The 20,360-nt window shown below is 36.7% G+C and overlaps 1 protein-coding gene and 1 pseudogene across 8 annotated transcripts in view; one reads left to right on the forward strand and one right to left on the reverse strand.

Moving 5' to 3' along the window:
• Nucleotides 1-20,360, reverse strand: part of Znf638 (zinc finger protein 638) — a 73,566-nt gene that overhangs the window by 43,280 nt on the left and 9,926 nt on the right. For 6 of the 8 annotated variants that reach the window (XM_041679779.1, XM_041679758.1, XM_041679738.1 and 3 more), the window contains exons 2-6: nt 15,235-16,747; nt 9,915-9,976; nt 4,306-4,344; nt 2,856-3,157; nt 1,190-1,338 (exon numbers count right to left, since the gene is read on the reverse strand). In XM_041679779.1, the coding sequence (XP_041535713.1) occupies nt 1,190-1,338; nt 2,856-3,157; nt 4,306-4,344; nt 9,915-9,976; nt 15,235-16,545 (1,863 nt within the window). In that variant the 5' untranslated portion in view covers nt 16,546-16,747. Of the gene's footprint in view, nt 1-1,189; nt 1,339-2,855; nt 3,158-4,305; nt 4,345-9,914; nt 9,977-15,234; nt 16,748-16,929; nt 16,947-20,360 lie in introns of those variants that run through there. The other 2 variants (XM_041679769.1, XM_041679729.1) reach the window with 2 other exon arrangements.
• Nucleotides 7,939-8,900, forward strand: LOC121432413 (annotated as a pseudogene).

Below are 20,360 nucleotides of genomic sequence, written 5' to 3' on the forward strand. Positions count from 1 at the left end.
GAGGGGGAAAGGAGTGGGGGGAGTGGGAGAAGGGTGGGAGGAGGGGGAGAAGGGTGGGAGGAGGGGGAGAAGGGTGGGAGGAGGGGGAGGGAAATGGGAGGCTGGGAGGAGGTGGAAACTTGTTTTTTGTTTATGTTTTTTTTTCTTCTTTTCTCAATAAAAAAAAAAAATTAAATTAAAAAAAAAAGAAGTCCTGACTCAAAATCTTACCAGATTAATTAAAAATTTTCCCTATACTCAATATTCTTTCCTAATGATCTCAAACTTTTGCAATTACATATTGATTGTTTTAAGGTTAACAATTAAAATATAACCTTTTAGAATAAAGAATACAATTGTTGAAGGTCTTCAATATATTTAAATAATTTCAAAAGTATATATTATAACACCATAAAAATATTAGGCTTATTAGAGTCATAATGACAGTTTAGATATAAATAAAATCTAAATTACTGTTAAATAAACAGTAATTCAATCAAATATACAGTAAAACAGCATCTCAATATAGTAACAAGTAGGTTATAAACAAAATACACCAGTAAACCAGGACGAAAAAAACTACACTACTACATAGAATGTATAAACAGAAATGATCAATTCTCACATTTCTAGCTGATAGAAATTATTAAGACTCATTAATAATTATAACACTGATTTCACCAGTCATTTAACTTCTGAAGCTAACAAAAAGCTTCATCAATACATCACAGCATATGTTTCTATTCTGAGACAGTGTCTGTAAAAAGCCTCCTGCCTTAGTATGCCTTGCTACACTAAAGGAGCATGCTACTCTACTACCCTGACTAGGACTTCTTTGGGCACTTTAAACACTAAACATCTGGTATTCCTAACTACATAAAACACTAACACTGACACTCCTAAACTACAAAACTGAATTATTAGGCTTTTATCAGTCATAAGAAAAAAATTATCTCTCATCAAAGTAATTTAACAAATATTTATTGAAATTTATTGGAAATGTGACTCCAAAGATCCAATTTTTTTTCTGCTTTTCATAGTAACAAATGCAGGTATACTTGCGCTAATCTACAAAAGAATTACTGACCTTTCGCTGGATAAAAGCACCTTTACCAGACACCTGTTTACCTTCTGGTAAGGTGTCATCTTCAAGAGTCCTATACTTATGAGCAGCATGTTCTAAATGTGAGTCACTCTCCATAGAACTTACAGATTTCACTGATGGCTTTGTTCCACTGGCAAGTTTAGGCTTTTGTGCTGGTAAGAATCCTTTATCAACTGCTTCTATGTTTTTCTGTTTATTAACTTCTGTTCCATGTACAGAACGTTGTCCCCCATCTTCTACTGCCTTTTTTCTATCTGATTAAAAAAAAATACATATATTCATATATATAAATTAAAAAGAAGCAAAAGGCATATAGCACTCTTATGACAACCCAGCCCTTTTGTCTCATCTTTTTAGATTTTATTTCCAAGAGGATGTCAATTATTTATTCAACCATTTATTAAATAAACATTTATCATCTAATGAAGGATGTTACAAGGCAATGTTCATAAAACTATACATGCGATCTAGTAAATGATTTTTAAAAAAAGAAACTTAACCATTTCAAGACACTACGAGTAACATGATTAAGATTACAGAGCCATTCTCAAGCTTAGTAGAGAACATACACTACATACACGCTGCACACGGGCACACATGCACCATTCTCAGTCTTCAACTGCTCATTCTTCAAGCTCTATATGCAGCAGTTCCTTTGTTCAGTGAGTTTTCCTTATGTCAACAGTCCTCAAAGTTTTGGATGTAGAATCTCTTGGCAAACTCAGGAAGCCAGAGTTTAATTTTGTTATATTCTTTTTATTTAATAGAATTTTAAAACTGCTAAATCATTTATTAATAAACTTGTATATTTATATATTTTATAAAAATTAACTACTTATCAAAAGGATAAATGAGTACTATTGTTCCACATTTTTCTAAACATGTAAACATGAACTTGAAAGACACATATCCCTGACTTTTTGTATCCATTATGTATGGTGGATGCACAACTTTGGTTCAAAGTACAAGGAAAGTCAACTACGACACAAGTGTGTTCTTGGAAGAGGAAAAGGACTCATACAACACTGAAAAGACCTTTGTGAGACCCTATGGGAGACTTAGGGTTTTGAACTATACTGAGATTAGCCAGCGTACACTTTTTAATTATTTCCATTTCCATTCAATTTCTTAAACTATAGAGTAGAACTGAAGACATGCTCAAAGTACTACTTTAACATGTACAATGGTTTCTTTCATTATAGGCTATGTGTATGTATATGTGTGTGTGTGTATGTATGTATTTTAACAAATGAGCTTTTAGAAAGGTCATTAAATGATTATTAAATAATCAAGAGACAATTATTCAAAATATAAGATTGGCCTCAAACTTACTATATGTAGCTGAGAATAACCTTGAAATCTTGATCTTCCATCTCCGTCTCCCAATTTGCTGGAATTACAGGTGTATGCCACCCAGTTTATCTTTGGTCCTTAGTTATTATTTTTTATTCATTTTTTTTGTTTTTGAGACAGGGTTTCTCTGTATAGCCCTGGCTGTTCTGGTATATGCTCTGAAGATCAGGCTGGCCTTGAACTCACAGAGATTCACCTGCGTCTGCCTCTCTAGTACTGGGATTAAAGGCGTGAACCACCAACACTCAGCTTGGTCCTTGATTTTTAAAATGGATGCGGATAAATTAAATTTTCCATACATCTTGTCAACTCTCAAATATGAGTCCAATTTCATAAAGCAACTTTAAAATTAAATAAAATACAACCATTCATTTCTAAAATCCCAATCAAAAGAATAGCATCAGGATCATTATTGTACCTGATCTTACTGATCTTCTTGATGTCCTTTCAGAGCTAACTGACCGGTAGGACTTTGGACTTCTTCTAACGAGATTTCGGCTTCGATATGGAGAACGGGATCTGGATCTGGATCTGTATTTAGAAACGAAACTATGGCAAATTCTTGGACTTCGACTCCTTGGTCTATATCTATAACGAGCTGGACTTCGAGATCGATGGTATCTGTGACTTGAGCTTGATCTCCTAGAATGCCTAGGACTGGGGGAATGAGAATGAGAACGTCTTCTTGGAGTTTCATTTTCTTTCCTATTGCTCTCATTTCTAGAAAGGAGAAAACAAACAAGACTCAGCAATTCAATGTAGATTTAAGCTATATTAAATAACAAAAGCAGCTTTTTAAACAAACATTTATTTTTATTAACTTATTATTTTTAAGTGTGTGAGAGTATACATTTATGTCCAGGTGCCCACCAGATCCTTTAGAGATGGAATTATATATTGTTATGAGCTACCCCACATGAGTGCTAGGAACTGAACTCAGGTCCTTGACAAGAGCAGTTAAATGTTTTAACCACTTAGCAATTTCCCCAGACCTTTCACTGTATTTTTGTTTGTTGGTTGGTTGGTTTGCTTTTCTTTTAGAGACAGGCTCTCAGTATGTAGACCATCCAGACTAATTCTAAACTTGTGGCAATTCTAGGTCTCGGTCTCCTAAATGCTAGCATTATAGGCGTGACCCACTATGCCTGGCTCAGAAGTAGTTTATTTAAAAGAAGCTACTGGGATAGCAAACCAGCTCACTGGGTAAAGATGCTTTTTGCAAGCAGACCTGACAACCTGAGTTTGATCCCCAGACACTTTAAGATTGCAGAAAACCAATTCTGGAAAGTTGTCCTCTGACATCCACAAGCACCATGGCACATGTCACACACATATGTGCATATGAACACACATACACACAAAATAAATGAAAAATGTATCTACCATTATGAGTAGAGAAAAAGTAATCTGAACAGATAGATGATTAACCTTCAGTTTGCTAGAACCCTCTTTTTTCTAGCTTACATTAGAGTATTTTTATCCTCTTCTTAGGTATCAGTTATTTTGCAACTATTTTAAGTTATATAAAGAATTTAGGAATTTGTGTTGTCCATAGAAGAAAGTACATTTAAGCTGAAATAAAAAGACTCATCAATTTTTTCATGTGCCAACTGTATAAAAATAAAAATAATAGCAGGGTGTGCTGGCATAAATCTTTAATCTTATCACTTGAGAGGCAAAGACAGGTGGATCTCTCTGAGTTCAAGACCAGCCAGTTCTATATAGAGTTCTAGGCTATCCAGGACTCTGTCTACAACAAAACCCAACATGATAAAATTAGGACAATTCCAAAACAACTTTAAAAAATTTACTGTTTATTTTTAAAAGGAAACAAAGTTGTAATAATTAATACTATTAAAAAATCATACCTTCGAGATGGGAGGATCTCAGGGTTCCAATCAGGGTATCTATTTGAAATAAAGACTATTAATGACAGTTCAAGCAATAATAATCTTTTAATCATTTAATTAATAAAATTAATCATCTAATTAATAAACAATTAATCTTTACCTGAACTGTGTCAGAACTGCTCAAATTTAAGCTTATATATAATTTAAAAAGTTGAATTATGGCCAGCTGGTAGCGACACACACTTCTAATCCCAGCACTCAGAAGGAAGAGGCAGGCAGATCTCTATAAATTCGAGGCTAGGCTAGACTTGTCTACAGAGTGAGTTCCTGGACAGTCAGGGCTACACAGAGAAACAATGGCCTTAAAAAAAAAAGTTTTCTTGATAATAACATTTTTATGTCTAATTCACCGTCTGATCAAGGTGCCACACTAGTAGATATATCAGAAAAACATTCACCAAGACTTCAATTTTTTTAAAGACCTCACTTTTAAAAGTCAAATAAATAGTATATACAAAAGCTTCTTAAGGTATAAAATATGAGTCTAGGTAGGGGTAGACAAAGAGGCAAAGAATAGAGGAGAGATGCTAGGCATGGTGATTCATGCCTGCTTTCCCAGCACTTGGGAGGCAGAAAAAGGATAAAGAAAGGCTCCAAAACTACAGCAAAACCCTATCTCGAAAAACCAAAAAAAAAGGGGCTGGAGAGATGGCTCAGAGGTTAAGAGCATTGCCTGCTCTTCTAAAGGTCCTGAGTTCAATTCCCAGCAAACACGTGGTGGCTCACAACCATCTGCAATGGGGTCTCGTGCCCTCTTCTGGCCTGCAGGCATACACACAGACAGAATATTGTATACATAATAAATAAATAAAAATATTTTAAAAAAAGAAAAACCAAAAAAAGAAGAGAAAGTTCAAGATCATCTTCATATATATCAGCATTTCTTCTTCCCTTTCTTTCTTTCCTTTTTATTTAAGATAGGTTTATAGCTTACATGGTTTCTCTTTGAAGCCTTGGTTGTCCTGTAACTAGCTCTATAGACCAGGCAGGCTGGCCTTAAACTCAGAGATCCACCTGTTTCTGCCTCCAGAGTGCTAGGATTAAAGGTAGGCACCAATTGCCCATACATTATTAGCATTTCTCATGTGGGTTGAGACCCCTTTGCAGATTGAACAACCCTTTCACTGGGGTCACATAACAGATATTTACATTGCAATTCATAACAGTAGTAAAATTACAGTTACAAAGAAGCAACGAAAATATTTTGTGGTTGGGGAATCACAACATGAAGAACTGTACTAAGGGCTGCAACATTAGGAGGTTGGGAATCACTAGTTTACATAAGACACTGGCTAAGAAGATAGCTCAATCTGTAAAGACCAGAGTTTGAACTACAAATTCATGTAAAAAGCTAGCATTATAAACTGTGTATTTTTAATATCAAAGTTGAGAACATAGAGATCTGCAGATACCTTGTGCTCATGAGCCAGGCAGCCTAACATAACTATGAGACCCAGGTCTTGGAGAGAGATACAGTCTCAAAAAAACAACAACAAACCGGGAAGGCTCGTAAGGATCAACATCCAACGTTGACCTGTGGCCAACATAAGCCTACACACACAAATGCACTCCTCCATTGCGTCCCTACTCCATACATACGGAGAAGACAGAGACAAGATCTCAAAATTTTGCAAAATTCTGGAAGAAGGCTAAAAAAGATGGCTTTTCAAAGTTAAGAAGGCATCCTGCTCTTGAAGAGAAGCATCCACATCAGGTGGCTCATAGCCACCTCCAAGTCTTTCAAGAGGACCTGATGTTTCTGGTCTAATAGGTACCTATACTCAAATGCACATACCCACATACAGACATATACATAATTTAAAAACAAAACTCCAAGCATTTTCACCCTTTCTGTTGGGACACATAGAATACAAATTGTATCATATGCTTTTAAGTTATATCCAACCGTATTTGGGAAAATATATGTAAGAAAGAAAAACTGAAAGAAAAGATTGCTTTTCTTCAAGTAGCCCTTTAAAAATGTATTGATGATCTTGGCACTGGAGAGGCAGAGGCAGACATTATCTCTGTGGGTTCAAGACAATCCTGGTTTATATAAGCAAGTCCCAGGCCAGCCGGGGCTACTTGGTGAGAACTTGTCTCAGAAAGAAAACGAAAATCTATTAACAGGCCTGGTCTTGGTTACAGCTAACATGGTAGAACAAAGAAAAACCAGGAAGCAAACCCTAACTGGTTCTACTCCAGGAAGTAGTTGTTGCAGCACAGAAGAAATGGAGGGCATAATAAAAAGGAAACAACCTAGAATGGTTTCTTTAGAACAGTGGTTCTCAACCTTCCTAATATTAAGACCCTTTAAAGTCTCCTCATGTTGTAGTGACTTCTAACCATAAAACTACTTTCATTGATACTTCACATGTGTAATTTTGCTGTTATGAGTTGCAATGTAAATATCTGTCTTTTCTGATGGTCTTATGTGACCCCTGTGAAAGGGTCATTCAAACTGGGTGGTGGTGGTGCAAGCCTTTAATCTCAGCACTTGGGAGGCAGAGGCAGGCGGATCTCTGTGAGTTTGAGGCCAGCCTGGTCTACAAGAGCTAGTTCCAGGACAGGCTTTAAAGCTACAGAGAAACTCTGTCTCAAAAAACTAAAAAAAAAGAAAGAAAGAAAGAAAGAAAGAAAGAAAGAAAGAAAGAGTCATTCAAGCTTGATTCAACCTCCAAAGAAATAAAGGAGTTGTGGCCCAAAGGTTGAGAATCAATGTACTAGAGAAAGAAACAAATCAGGAAGACCCCTGAAATCAGGTTATAAGTTTGCACAAAAATAACAAGTGGCTGGGTAGTGGTGGCACAAGCCCTTAAATCCAACAATTAAGAGGCAAAGATAGGTGGATCTCAGTGAGTACAAGGCCAGCCTGGTCTACAAATAAGTTTCAGAACAGCCAGGTTACACAGAGAACCCTGTCTCGAACTCCCCCCACCCCCCCAAAAAAAGCAATGGGAGTTACTCATGAACATTTATTTTTTTCAATTAAAAAATTACCGTATGAGTATGTGTGCAGCTGTGTATACCATTGTACACATATGGCCAGAACTTTGTTGAGTCCATTCTGTTTATACCTTTCTACCTTTACATGGCTGCCAGGGATTGAGTTCAGGTTATTTGGCTATCATGGCAAGCACCATTAAGCACCATTGCCAACAAACCAGCTAGCTAGCCTCCTCATGAACATTTCTAAAGCAAAGATAGTAAGGGAGTGTTTCAAGAATAGTTATAAATGAGTATCTGGAATTAAGGGGAAAGATAAAAACTGAGGTATTTAGAAATTAAACATAAAGAATTCATAGCTATACCCTTATGTGTGAAAGTAACACAGGGTATATGTATAAACAGGAAGGGGGGGTCTGAGAATAGATTCTTATGCTTGCTAATACTTAAACATAAAAAGAAAAAACAATGTAAAAATAAAAAAAAAATCAGGGATAAAACGAGGTAGCAGGAACAGGAGTATCAGAGAAGGTTAAGAAAGCCTGCATCTTCATCCTCAAATTTACCAATCTATAACCTAATTGGACATAGTGATTAAATTACTAACATTCAAGAATTCTATCTCAGAAAGACAAAAGGTACAAAATGGACTATCTGCTGCTCCCTGAGACACAGTGGCAGAGATCAGAGGGAACATATAGCTGTACTGGATGCCTGGTCAACAGAGTTACCTTCAAATTTGACAAAGTTGATATTGCTGCCATCAATGACCCTTTGTTGACCTCAACTAAACATTCTACATGTTCCAAAATGACTCTACCCACTTTCACAGCACAGTCAAGGCTGAGACTGGGAAAACTTGTCATCAATGGAAAGGCCATCTCCATCTTCTAGAATCAAAAGGGGTGATGCTAGTGTCAAGCTTGTTATTGCCACTATGGAGAAGGCCCACTTGTGGGGTAGAATCGAAAAGATGATGATCTCTGCCCCTTCAGCTGATGCCATGTTTGTGATAGACATGAACTGCAAGAAGTATGACAACTCATTCAAGACTGTCAACAATGCTGCTTGCCCCACCAAATGCTTAGATCCCTGGCCAAGGTCATTTACAACCATGCTGATATTATTGAAGGACTTGTGACCATAGTTTATGCCATCACTGTCACCCAGAAGACTACAGATGGCCCTTCTGGAAAGCTGTGGCAAGATGGCCAGAACAGTATCCCTTTATCCACTGGCATTGCCAAAGCTGTGGCAAAGTCATCCCAGAGCTGAATAAAAAGTTCACTGGCATGGTCTTTCATGTTCTTATCCCCAGTGGTCCCTGATGGATCTGACATGCCACCTAGAGATAACTGCTAGTACAATAACACAAAGATAGTAGAGCAGGCATTGAAGGGCCCACTAAAGAGCATCCTGGGCTATCCTAAGGACCAGGTTATCTTGTCTATCGCAACTTTAGCTGCAACACCCACTCTTTCACCTTTGATGCTGAGGGTGGCATTGCTTTTAACAACTTTGTCAAGCAAATTTCCTGGTATGACAATAAATGTGGCTATGGCAACAAAGTGGTAGACTTCATGGCCTACATGGCTTCCAGGGAGTAAGAAGCTCTGTGTGGTGGTTTGAATGAGAATAGGCCACATAGGCTCTTGTGTTTAAATATTTGGTCCCCAGTTAGTAGAATTGTGAGGGGAAAAGTAAGGGGTATGACCACTGGAGTAGAAGTGGCCTTGTTGGAGGAGGTATGACACTGGGAGTGGGCTTTGAAGTTTCAAGTACCCACACCAGGCCCAGTTTGTCTCTGTCTCTCTTCTCTCTCCCCTGTCCCATCCCCATCCCCTGCCTATGGATCAGGACGTAAAGCCCTCAGCTACTGTTCTACTGCCATGCCTATCTGCTTCCCACTGTGATGATCATAGACTAACTCTATAAAACTGTAAGCAAGTCCTCAATCAAATGCTTTCTTGGTCATGGTGTCTCTTCATAGCAACAGAACAATAACTAAGACAACCTGGACCAACTACCCCAACTAGAACATATGAGAAGAAGAAAGAGGGCCTCAGATGCTGAGGAATTCCTGTCCCAACTCAGCCTCAAACCTTGAGCAATCTATCCTCAGTTTCCATCCCAGATCCTCAAAACAAAAAACCAAATGATCAACAAATTATCTTTCAGAAAAGTAAATGAAGTCAAAACCTTTGAAAAAGGTAAAGTAGTTTTATTTGTTATTGTGTACTTCAAGTGTTGTTTATAAGGTAGTAAGCTGAAATCTGCATTCACATCTCCACAGAAAAATGGGCAAGATAATGGAAAGAATGATACCTGTCTTCAAACATTGTGGGAAAGGCAAACAAGCAAGGAAAATCAATTAAATTTGTTTGTAATTACCTATTGGGGATTAAGTTAGAAAAGAGACACAGATTAAGTTAATGGAAGATTACATGGCACTCTCCTTTTGGAATATTAAACATACTTCTCTAGGATTATTTTAAACAAGGAATAGCTTTTAAAAGTATTTTTAACAAATTATCACACAAAATATTTAATAGTTACATGTCATCATAGGCTATTTTCTTCTAACTGTTGCTTATAAAAAAAATGGAAGAAAATTTTCTTACTGTTGACGTAACTGCCGACAACTCTCAATATGGGTGGAAGTATTTTGATGCTGAATCCAGTCCTATTTTAAAAAAAGAAAAGGTTGAAATTAAAACAATCCTCATGCTCACTAATGAATTAAGTTTTTTTTTAATGACAACGGGTATTTGAAAATTTAACAAGCCTAATTATAATTTAGATTTAGGATTTAGAAACAACATAATTTTCACAAACAAAAATTAAAGTCCTCCAAACAAATGCATTTAACCCACACATGTTAACACTATTTAAAAGATATTTAAGTAGAAATTTTTAAAAATCATATCCATGAACATTCATTTTGAAATACATATGTATATTTAGACTTGAAGAAAAAGCTTAAATTCAAAAATAACATCTCAAATATAAAAGCAACATTTCAAAGAACACCAAAAATTCTATCAAGCAGTATCTCTGAGATGGTGCCTTCCAAAGACAGCAGCTTACTTCTCTAAAGGTCAAGCAAAAGACACTGATCATCAAAATAAGACTTCAAATGCTAATGGCATTCCAAACAAGGTGCTCACTATATTGGGGAAAAGATGAGTAAAATAGTGAAAACTACCACTGATCAAATCTAATTTATTTTCAAGATTTAATGGAAAGTAACACAGTTTCAAAGACATAGTATCCCTTACACATACAGCTTTACAATTAACAAAAAATACTTCCCTATACATTGTTTACAAATAAATGTCCTAAAATTACAATATGTAACAAGTACCTCCTGGAAGACATATTTGATTAAAAGAGGGTCAGAGAAGAAAGAACAAGTAATATAGCTTTTAACATAATAGTCTTCAAGGTGAAATGTGTCTATTGCTCAATGTTTTATTGTTCCTTCAGCATTTGGAAAGGAAAAAGAGAAAGAAAAAACCCAACCCTCACTAAATAGCTCTCTGAATTTTAAAACTTCTGAGAAAAACTTTTGTTTTCACTTCAAAAACATTTTAAACAAAAAGTTTAAACAATTTACAAAACAAAGTTTCTACAATTAAACTACAGCTGACATTAATCCTGAGTTCTACCTTGGCAGGAACTACTCAAAAGTCAAGTTACTTACTTCCAACACTGTGCATCTAAGTTTTGACAGACTAAAGGATTTCATTAAACTTCCTGGCTTAATTGTACACTGTAAAAACAAAATTTTGTCTGCATAGACTCCTTAGTGCTACAAATAAAAAGCTAAAAGAAACCATCAATCAAGAGTCTGTAGTAGTGTCCAATCCAATCCATGTCTTTGATATAAATTAGGTATTGTTTTTACCAGACACACCAGCAGGCAGAAAATTAGGCATAATTTATTTGCACCATAAAATGTTTTATTTGAATAAGTTGTCAACATTTATAAATCCAGATTGTACCCCCCAAATCTGATTTTCAGCTTTTCTTGAAACACATACAAAGAAATGATAATAATGGATATGCTTTTTTGCTATTAATACCTATATAAGCTGAAAGTGGTCAATGCCCTGCTTACTAAGGCACTTTATTTAATTCTACTCACCATGCACACTGTCTTCCAACAGGCATCCTTCTTGATACACTAAGTAAGCTCAGTAAAGGTATCTATGCAACCCCAAATCCTAGACTTCATATCATAATACCCAGATAGCTGCTCAAAAGGAGCACTGCCTCTATAGGAAAAATAATTACCTAAGAAGCAAAGAAACTCCAAAAACTATAGACTTGGGCTAGCTCTGAATCACTATGAAAACACCAACTCCTATCAAAGCTTGCCCTTTATCTTCTGACTAGCTTCAATAAAAAATATTTGTTGCCCAATGATTAGAGTTAAATACCTACCTGGACCCACAAGACAGAAGGAGAAAGCCTGACTCTCACAATATCCTGACTTCCACAAATTCACTGTGGACACGTGTACCAACACTCACAAACACACAAAATATATAAATGAGTAAATTGGGAACTGTCTTGAATCAAGTCAAAAGGACATAGGAAATCAAGGCAAATTTCTTAAAAACCTGAACGCCAGTTTGTGAGGAAACAGTCTATTACTGTATTCTTAAAAGTGCACCTCAGGCTATAGTTTGGAAGACTCAAATGCAGAAAGCAAAGATGCTGTAGGATTTACCTAGTAGGAAAAAAACCTGAAATCAGAAATCCACAAGTACTAGCTATATATTCCTATTATCACAAATATGCATATACACACAAGGTAATAAAATATTTCACAAAAAACAAGAGGCAACTTGTACATCTAAATTAACATTCACATGCCCATTAACATTCACATGCCCATCATTGTCCATCAAGCAATGATGAATTCTTTAATTAGATGAACCCCAATCTGTAACGCTGACTGTTAAGACTGGGAGCAGGGAAATTAAGCAAGTGCATACAATGCACATTGGGTGTTAACTCAGCAGCATAGAAGTCATCGCAAACTTGTGGAATGAGAGGACAAGCTTAGAGGTCAGTCATAGTCATCATCTTCTACAGGGTCTCTGCTGTTTTCACTGCCATATACAGGCTAGCTCCCAATAGGAGTGCTAGGATTGACACAGATGCTCGTGCCATTTGACTGACAGGTTTGACAGACTTTGATCCTGGGGACTTGAACTCAGCTCCTCACGTGTGTGGCAAATGCTTTCATTCACTCGGCCATCTTCATAGTCCAAAAGAAGTGCTTTTTAATGACTGCATGATTTTTCTCTGCTTTCAAAATTTTGTTTTATTTTATTTCCCCAGGGTTTTCCACCTTACACTTGAATAACTAGGGAAGCTTTCATTTAAATAGCCTACCCCATCTCCCATTTTCCTATTTATCTACACTTAAATCACTCTGAAACACTATCAATGTGTTGCTTCACATATCAAAAATTTAATTAGCTTCTCAAAGTCTTCCACCTCAAATCAGAATTGACAATTGCTTTTCAAGGCCTTGCATATTTATTTCTAGTATGTTCTTCAATGCCTCTTAGCATAAGGCCTTCTTTATGAACTTTTGTCTCTCTATGTGTTGCTGTTCCCATCTGGAATGCCATTTTTCTTCTTTAGAAAAAAATGTCTTCAAACTACTCCATAAAGAAAATAGTGCATCTGGTACAAGCCTTATCTAACTAGATGGAAAATGTTTTCTCAAACCAAAAGCAGATTTATGCTTTTCTTGTTCATCACAAATTGCTAGATACTTTATAGGCATTCTAATTGCTGGCCTGATCGCTACAAATCTGAAATCAACATAGAAACAGTATCTTCCCCTAATGTCATGAACAAATGGTTAAATATCACCAAACCACTCTCTCTTCCTGTCCCTCTTCTGAAGAGGTAACTACTGCCTCTCTCTCCCCTCACCCTCCTCTACTTCCCCCCTTCTTTCCTTTCTCCTTCCCTTTCCCATCCATAAGCCACTAAATAAACTCTATATACCGCTCCCCAAATCACCAAACCATTTGCTCCTTTTGGCTTTTCCACACAGGGTTTCTCAATGTAGCCATAGTTATCCTGGAATTCACTCTGTAGAACAGGCAGGCCTCAAACTCAGAGATCCACCTACCTCTGCCTTCCTAGTGCTGGCACTAAAGGTGTGTGCCACAACTGTGTGCTTGTTTCTAACTTTGAAAATATCCTTGGGTATCTTTTCTTGATGAGACTGCATAATCTGCTTTACAAAACAAATTTTATATAGTTCTTTATTTCTGCCCCCATCTACTATAGATACATACAAAGTTAAATCAGTATATACACAATGGATACTTTTTCTAAAATACAAAATAAAATCATCACAAGGTAAGATATATATTTTTCAATACATTATGACTGATTAAAAGTTCATAATAAATATGTGTTATTGGTATGTCCAGTTACAATAACAAAGAGCACCCAACACTCAAGTCTAGGGCTAGTTACAGATTACAAAGTGCTATGAAAGAACTATGATGAGAGTTTTCTGAGTGGCAAACAACTCTATCCGCTTTGGTGGAAAAAAGGAGCTACTACCATATTAAAATCCAGCACAGGGCTGGAGAGATGGCTCAGAGGTTAAGAGCATTGCCTGCTCTTCCAAAGGTCCTGAGTTCAATTCCCAGCAACCACATGGTGACTCACAACCATCTGTAATGAGGTCTGGTGCCTTCTTCTGGCCTGCAGGCATACACAGACATAATAAATAAGTAAATATTTAAAAAAACCAGCATATTTGTCTAAAATGGATAGATTGCTGCTTTTTTTTTTTTATTAAACCCTGGGCCTGGTATGTGCTCAACGTGTGCTCTACAACTGAACTACACTCCCAGCCCAGAATGATGCTTCCTTTTACTAGTGTTAACTTGAAGACAAGAGCATTCAATTCAGGTTTTCCCATTACTGACAGAAACCTGATAAATGCATACAAAGACAATAAAATGGTAATATTTGCAGGAGAGAAAAATAACAAGAGAACGAAAACCTACACATAAGTAAGCCTCTTCAAGCCACCCAGACAATTCAAGACTAAAGCTTTAAATTAAAGCTTCTTTTAAAGTGCATTCCCGTCTCACCATAATCTATATCTACAAATTGCATTAGTAAACAAAAGAACCAGTGATTCCTGTGCAGTTACAAGGGGTGGTGGTGGGGGGTGATTCCTGTTCAGATTTACCAGTGGTTACTATCAAACACCATATACTATATAATACTATTCTTCAGCACCTACGTAAAATTTTCCTTCTGCTTATACTAACCACAAAGGCACCTTAAGCATATATTTTGGACTTTCCTCTCTCAATTTCCTGCATTTTACTCTATTTTCTGAGCTCATGGCTGGCTCCATAATCATCACTACATCCTGAATAATTCTGTTATGAAGTTATTTTAAAAGTGCCTTCTCAAGAAACACTGAAAAACTTCTGGTCCATACAAAACTCAGAAACACTTAAAGCAACATTAATATCTTTATCTTAGAACAGATATATGCAAGACTAAAATATACTGTCCTTTGTAAGTGCACATTACAAATGAGTCATAATTTTAGTCTAATAAATCTTAAACATACTTTCTCATGTAGCACTGTTATGAGTATACAATTTATTATATAAAGTTGATGCTGCATCAATGGGATAACTGAAAGTTAAAAAAAAAACCGGCAAACTATATAGTATACTAAGTAACAGGAATACAGAAAGCCTAACATTCACTTCAATACTAAAGTTACTTACGATTACAAGTAGGTGCCAGGGTTGCAATCAAAATTAATTAGTCACTTACTTAATGCTTTGGTAACAGCAGCATATATAACAGAATTTAGAGAAAACCTGGGCGCTGAGCATCACTGTACAGCAATCTTTTAAAAACACTCACCTTCAAATGACTACATTCTACGTTACACAGAGAACACAAATGTGGAAATATTCTTGGAGATGCCGCATAATAATCATTCATCATAGAAGGGGTTGGCAGTCTCTTCATTTTCTGGGTACCAGCTTGTGTAAACTTTGGTAGCCACGAAGCTTTCACAATCCCAAATGGAGACCGAATGGGCAGGTCAGCTTCTGATTGGTAACTCTTTTTACTTCCTCTAGGTCCAACATGTGCATCATCTGAACTGATCACGGGCTTCTGTGGGATCCGCTCTTGCTGGTTTAAAGCTGAAATTAATTCAGAGGAAAAGGATGGCTGGTTCACAGATGGAGGAACAAGAGACTGACTCATTGTCTGGCTAACTGTTTGGCTAAGAGACTGGCTGACGGACTTTACAGGCTCAAGGACTGACTGTCCTGAAATGTGTAAGCCTGTCATTTTGGTTCCACTCTCAGCTGGGAAAAAGGACTGACTTGAGGACTCACCAGGGAAGTCCATCTGACGAAACACATCTTCCACAGGAAACACGGAATTACGTGTCACATTTGGAGAGGGAACAGTTGCAGAAATGTTCTCCTGCGACCGAAATTCATTCTTGACCTCATCAGTTGGAATTTCAGGATCATAAATACGTACTTCAAGTGGATCTTCTGTATAGCCATATTTGCTTGCATGCCCATAATCAATTACGTTACTTGAAACTGTTTCTTTACCAAGTGTTTCCTTATTTCTGCTGTGAGAAGGTAAATTAGGTAATCGGCGCCCCATTTTTCGCATTCTTATATCCCTCAATATTAATGGCATATTTTCAGGAGTTAGCTGTTCATCAGGATAGCGACTAAGTTCTTCTAGGTCTTCATTTGATAATCCAAAACTTGCTAAGATACTTGAGGCACTCTCCTTTGTATAGCGGCTCTGTACTTTAGGACTCTGCTCTGTAACCTGAGTTACAGAACTCTGTTTCACTTCCACTGGTGGAGTTATATGAGGCTCATCATCCCACCGACTACTATGAGGTTTCTCCTTCTTTTGTTGTGCTTCATGAAAATCCATTTTTTCTTTGGCTAATCTTGGATCAGTTCGGTGTTGAGTTACCTGAACATTCATTCTCTGTGGTCCCATGTTCTGATAAGATTCATGGCCAGGAAATCTGTGTGGAATTCCACGGGCTCTCCCTGCTGGGTAAAATCTTGGAAGACCCATAGATCCAGGCCTCATAAATGGTCCTGGAGGCCTCATCCCAGGAAGATTAGGTGCTCTCGGCCTTTGAAGTGGAAAGGTCCCTCGAGGATTAAACCTGGGTCTCGACATGGCTACTTTCGAGAATGTCTGATTTAATAAACTATAAGGTGTTGTTGAACCATGTGAGGCAACGACATTCAGCTGCTGAAGCGCCAACTGAGTCTTAATCTGAGCAAAGTGCAAAGGAGATGGGCCCAACAGAAGTGGGTTTGCAATGCCCAGGCTCAAGGGATTCACAAGTGGTGCGAAATTTTCCAAGAATAACACAAAGCTGAAAGTTAAAACACAAATATTAGATCATTTTAACTCAAACTACTTCATGAAGTGGGTTCTACAGCCAGAGTAAAACATTTTGAAATAAAGCCATGATACCATTTGGCACTGCATATACTTCACAAAGTTTTAAATTTTCCCCTAAAACTTTCTCTTCTTTTCTAAATCCAAAACACAAACCCCAAATCTCAAGCCAGAGTTCGTGTATATTGCTGTGCACGATGTGAGGTGCTGGGTGCTGTCCTAGGTGCTGAGATGTAATTCACAAGTCCTTTTACATAATCTTGAAAAAGACTGAGAATTTATTTTGTGGTTTTATACTGAAAAAAAAAAGATGATGACATTAAAATTCTTAGAAATGCACATAGACTCAGTATTGTGTTATCAAACATAAGAAAATTAAAAGAACTGTAACTTTAAGATTTTATTCAGACCCATTATTCAAAGACACATTCTTCCTTGGAATCAGTCTTCACATCTACTAAATTCCACATGGCAATTAAACTAAATACTTATATTCCTGATACTGAACAGTTGATTCTGGTAAAGTAAAAATTGTGTCACCAAGAATCTAATTACAAAAGTCTAACAAAGGAAGTGCAATGGCATGGAATTCCTTATAACATACAACATAACATGCAACAAAACCAGTCACCCTGATCTTTCCATTGTTGAGAATACAGACAAAATACACAGGTAACAATGTCTATAAAATGTTAGTTACTGATCTAAACATTTAACATGGATGTATTCATTTAGTTCTCACAACTCCCAGAGATACACACTGTTTTAAATTGAGAAATTAAGTAACACATAGACATATGATGCTGGGATTTGCATTCAAATCAAATTCAGACTTAATTTAGCTCCACAATCCTGCTTAAACCACTAACAGATGTATTAACACTATCCTACAGGTCTCAGACATTAAATTTGCTAAAAGTGGTTGGTTACTGACTACGTTCTCACATTGCTACACTACCCAGTCTAACCAACTTCAGGGAAAAGCAGTACACTTCAGCTATCATTCAGGACCAAGTCAGCAGCCAAAGTGGGTGACTTTCCTCATCCATATACCTAAAGATTTACTTACTTTTAAATATATTCATGTGTTAATTACATACATGTAAGTATGAGTGCCTAAGGAAGCTAGAGGCATCATATTCCCCTGAATTAATTACGGGTGTTTATGAGCTCTGTGCCACATGGGTGCTGGGAAAACCCGAATCATCTCTGCAGGCCCAATAGTTAGTTTTATAAGGTTAAAACTTGAGATTAAACTCAAGTCCTCATGCTTTATTTATGCTTGTTAGTAAGATGAAAATATATTTGGGTAAAACATTCCCTCTTTTCACATTCAATCATTTTGCATATTGCCAATTTTCCCCCTGGAGCTGAGACCTAATAAGTACTCTATCACTGAGCTAAATTGCCCAGCACTGCATTTCTTTAATTTTTATAAAGAAGAATTTTACATTATGCCTGTTCAAATACCTAAAAAGATCCCATCCTTTCAAATTTTGTATGTATAATGTCCAACAATCTAGGCAACTTCTCTCTACCACCTTTGTAATTTGGAAGGTATTTATTCCAGCTAGGCCTTTGCACCTTTGTCTTCTCATTAAAATAACCAACTTGCCCTGGATGGTGACTTATATGATTTTATACTTATTCTGCATGGTCAGCTTCCATCAAATTTTCCTTGACCACTAAGATCAGGTGAGTCTCAACATCTTAATTATTTCTTGAACCACTTTTGGTATCTCTAGCTTATGATTTGTGCTAATAAAATGCATGCCCTTCCCAACAATGCAGCACCAAGTGAAGTTATATGTTCACTGAAAGACTTTTCTCCCAAGTATATAAAACCCTATTCAGAAGAACCTCAAATTTTTGTTCAAGTATTTAAAAGATCACATTCAAAGTTGTCATTGTTAATGTACATAAACCAGTTTTTTATATGCATCAATCTATGCATGTGTTTGTGTGAATGAATGTAGGATGTCCTGCCACATCACATATGTGGAAGTCAAAGGACAATCTTGGTTGTTACAGGTCTTTGCTTTCTACCTTGTTTGAGACAGGGTCTCTACTGTTTACTGTTGCATATGTCAACATATTCAAGATATGTTGTAGGCCCAAGACTTTCTGAGGATACTACTGTCTCTACTTCCCATCTCCCTATAGTAATTCTGAAATTACAGAAGCTGGATACCACACCCAACTTTCCATGAGTTCTGGAGACCTGAACTCAGATCTTCATGCTTGTGTAGGAAGTGTTTTTCCCACTGAGGTATCTCCCTGGCCCCTCAGATTTCAAGTTAGAATGAAACACAAAAATAAAAATTGCCCAGGCTATAAATTCACCACAGTAAATTCAAAACCACTATTTTAAAAATGCTATTTGTAACAAACTCCAGAAATCACAGATCATTAAATTAGTTTACCTTTGTCATTAGTTTACAACTTTGTGCTCCTTAAAAAATAAGAACTGCTCGGTAAGCAGTTTTCAATTAGTTATTCTTTTAAATTTTTCAAGGGTGGTATGTGTGAATATGTTCACATGTACATGGAGGTTGTCTTCAGTCATTCTCCATCTGATTCATCTTCTTTGAGGCAGGGACTCACTGGGTAGCTCTGGTTGGCCTCAAACTTACAGAGACCTGCCTGCCTCACAACAGGCAGACCTTTTTCAAGAAAGTCTCTCTCATTGGACCTGGAACTCACTATTTTGGCTTTGCCAGTGAGCCATAGGGATTCTCCTGTTTCTTTCTCCCTAGTTCTGTATTTTATAAAAGTATACTTCTGTACCTGAGTGCTGTGGATCAAACTCAGGTTCTCATGTTTTTTCTACAAGCACTTTCTTGACAGAGCCATCTCCCCAGCCCCTATTCTGACTCTTTATACATCATCTTCTCCAGTTGATGAAGACTGCTTTTACACAGAGAGAAGCACTAATTTTTTCAAATACTGTTTCCTCTCCCAAGTAAAACACAAATGGTACAGATTTATCAGCCATCTAATTACTATATGTAACTATGAACACTTTTAAGTTGAAAAGAAGTATACTTGAATTTTTTAAAAAGCAAAACCCTATGTATTCTTCAAAGTACCTAGCATCTTGGCCTTGTGGTGATATAAATGATACATTTATAGAGTACAGATACCAGTTGTTTTACAAACTGTATTCTTCGAGACCTCTTAAGCATAACAAGTGCCCTTAATCAATAAGCCATTTCTCCAGCCAACAAAGTATTATTTTGAAATTATTCTAGGGTTGAACATCCAGGGCCTCAACCATACTAGCTAAGAGCTGCCACTGTATCCCCAGCCTATTTGATGTTTTTGACTGACATTTTACTCTCAATTTAATACTTTTCATAGCAGAATATTAAATGGCAAAATCATTTGAATTGTTTTCCCTGATGAATGGCAATCTTAAAATTGCTTTCAATGTCCTTTAAAAACAGAAACAATCTGAAACAAAACTTCAGTATAATCAATCACTATAATCAATTATAAAAAAAATCCTTTTAGCAAATAATAACAATGTCAGTAAGAAAACTCAATGGTTAAGGCACTTGTTGCCAAGCCTCAATTGAAGTTCAATC

This window comes from Microtus oregoni, unplaced genomic scaffold, assembly GCF_018167655.1.
Source record: "Microtus oregoni isolate MIOR12 unplaced genomic scaffold, Mior012 000002F_ref0000024, whole genome shotgun sequence".
NCBI lineage: Eukaryota > Metazoa > Chordata > Mammalia > Rodentia > Cricetidae > Microtus > Microtus oregoni.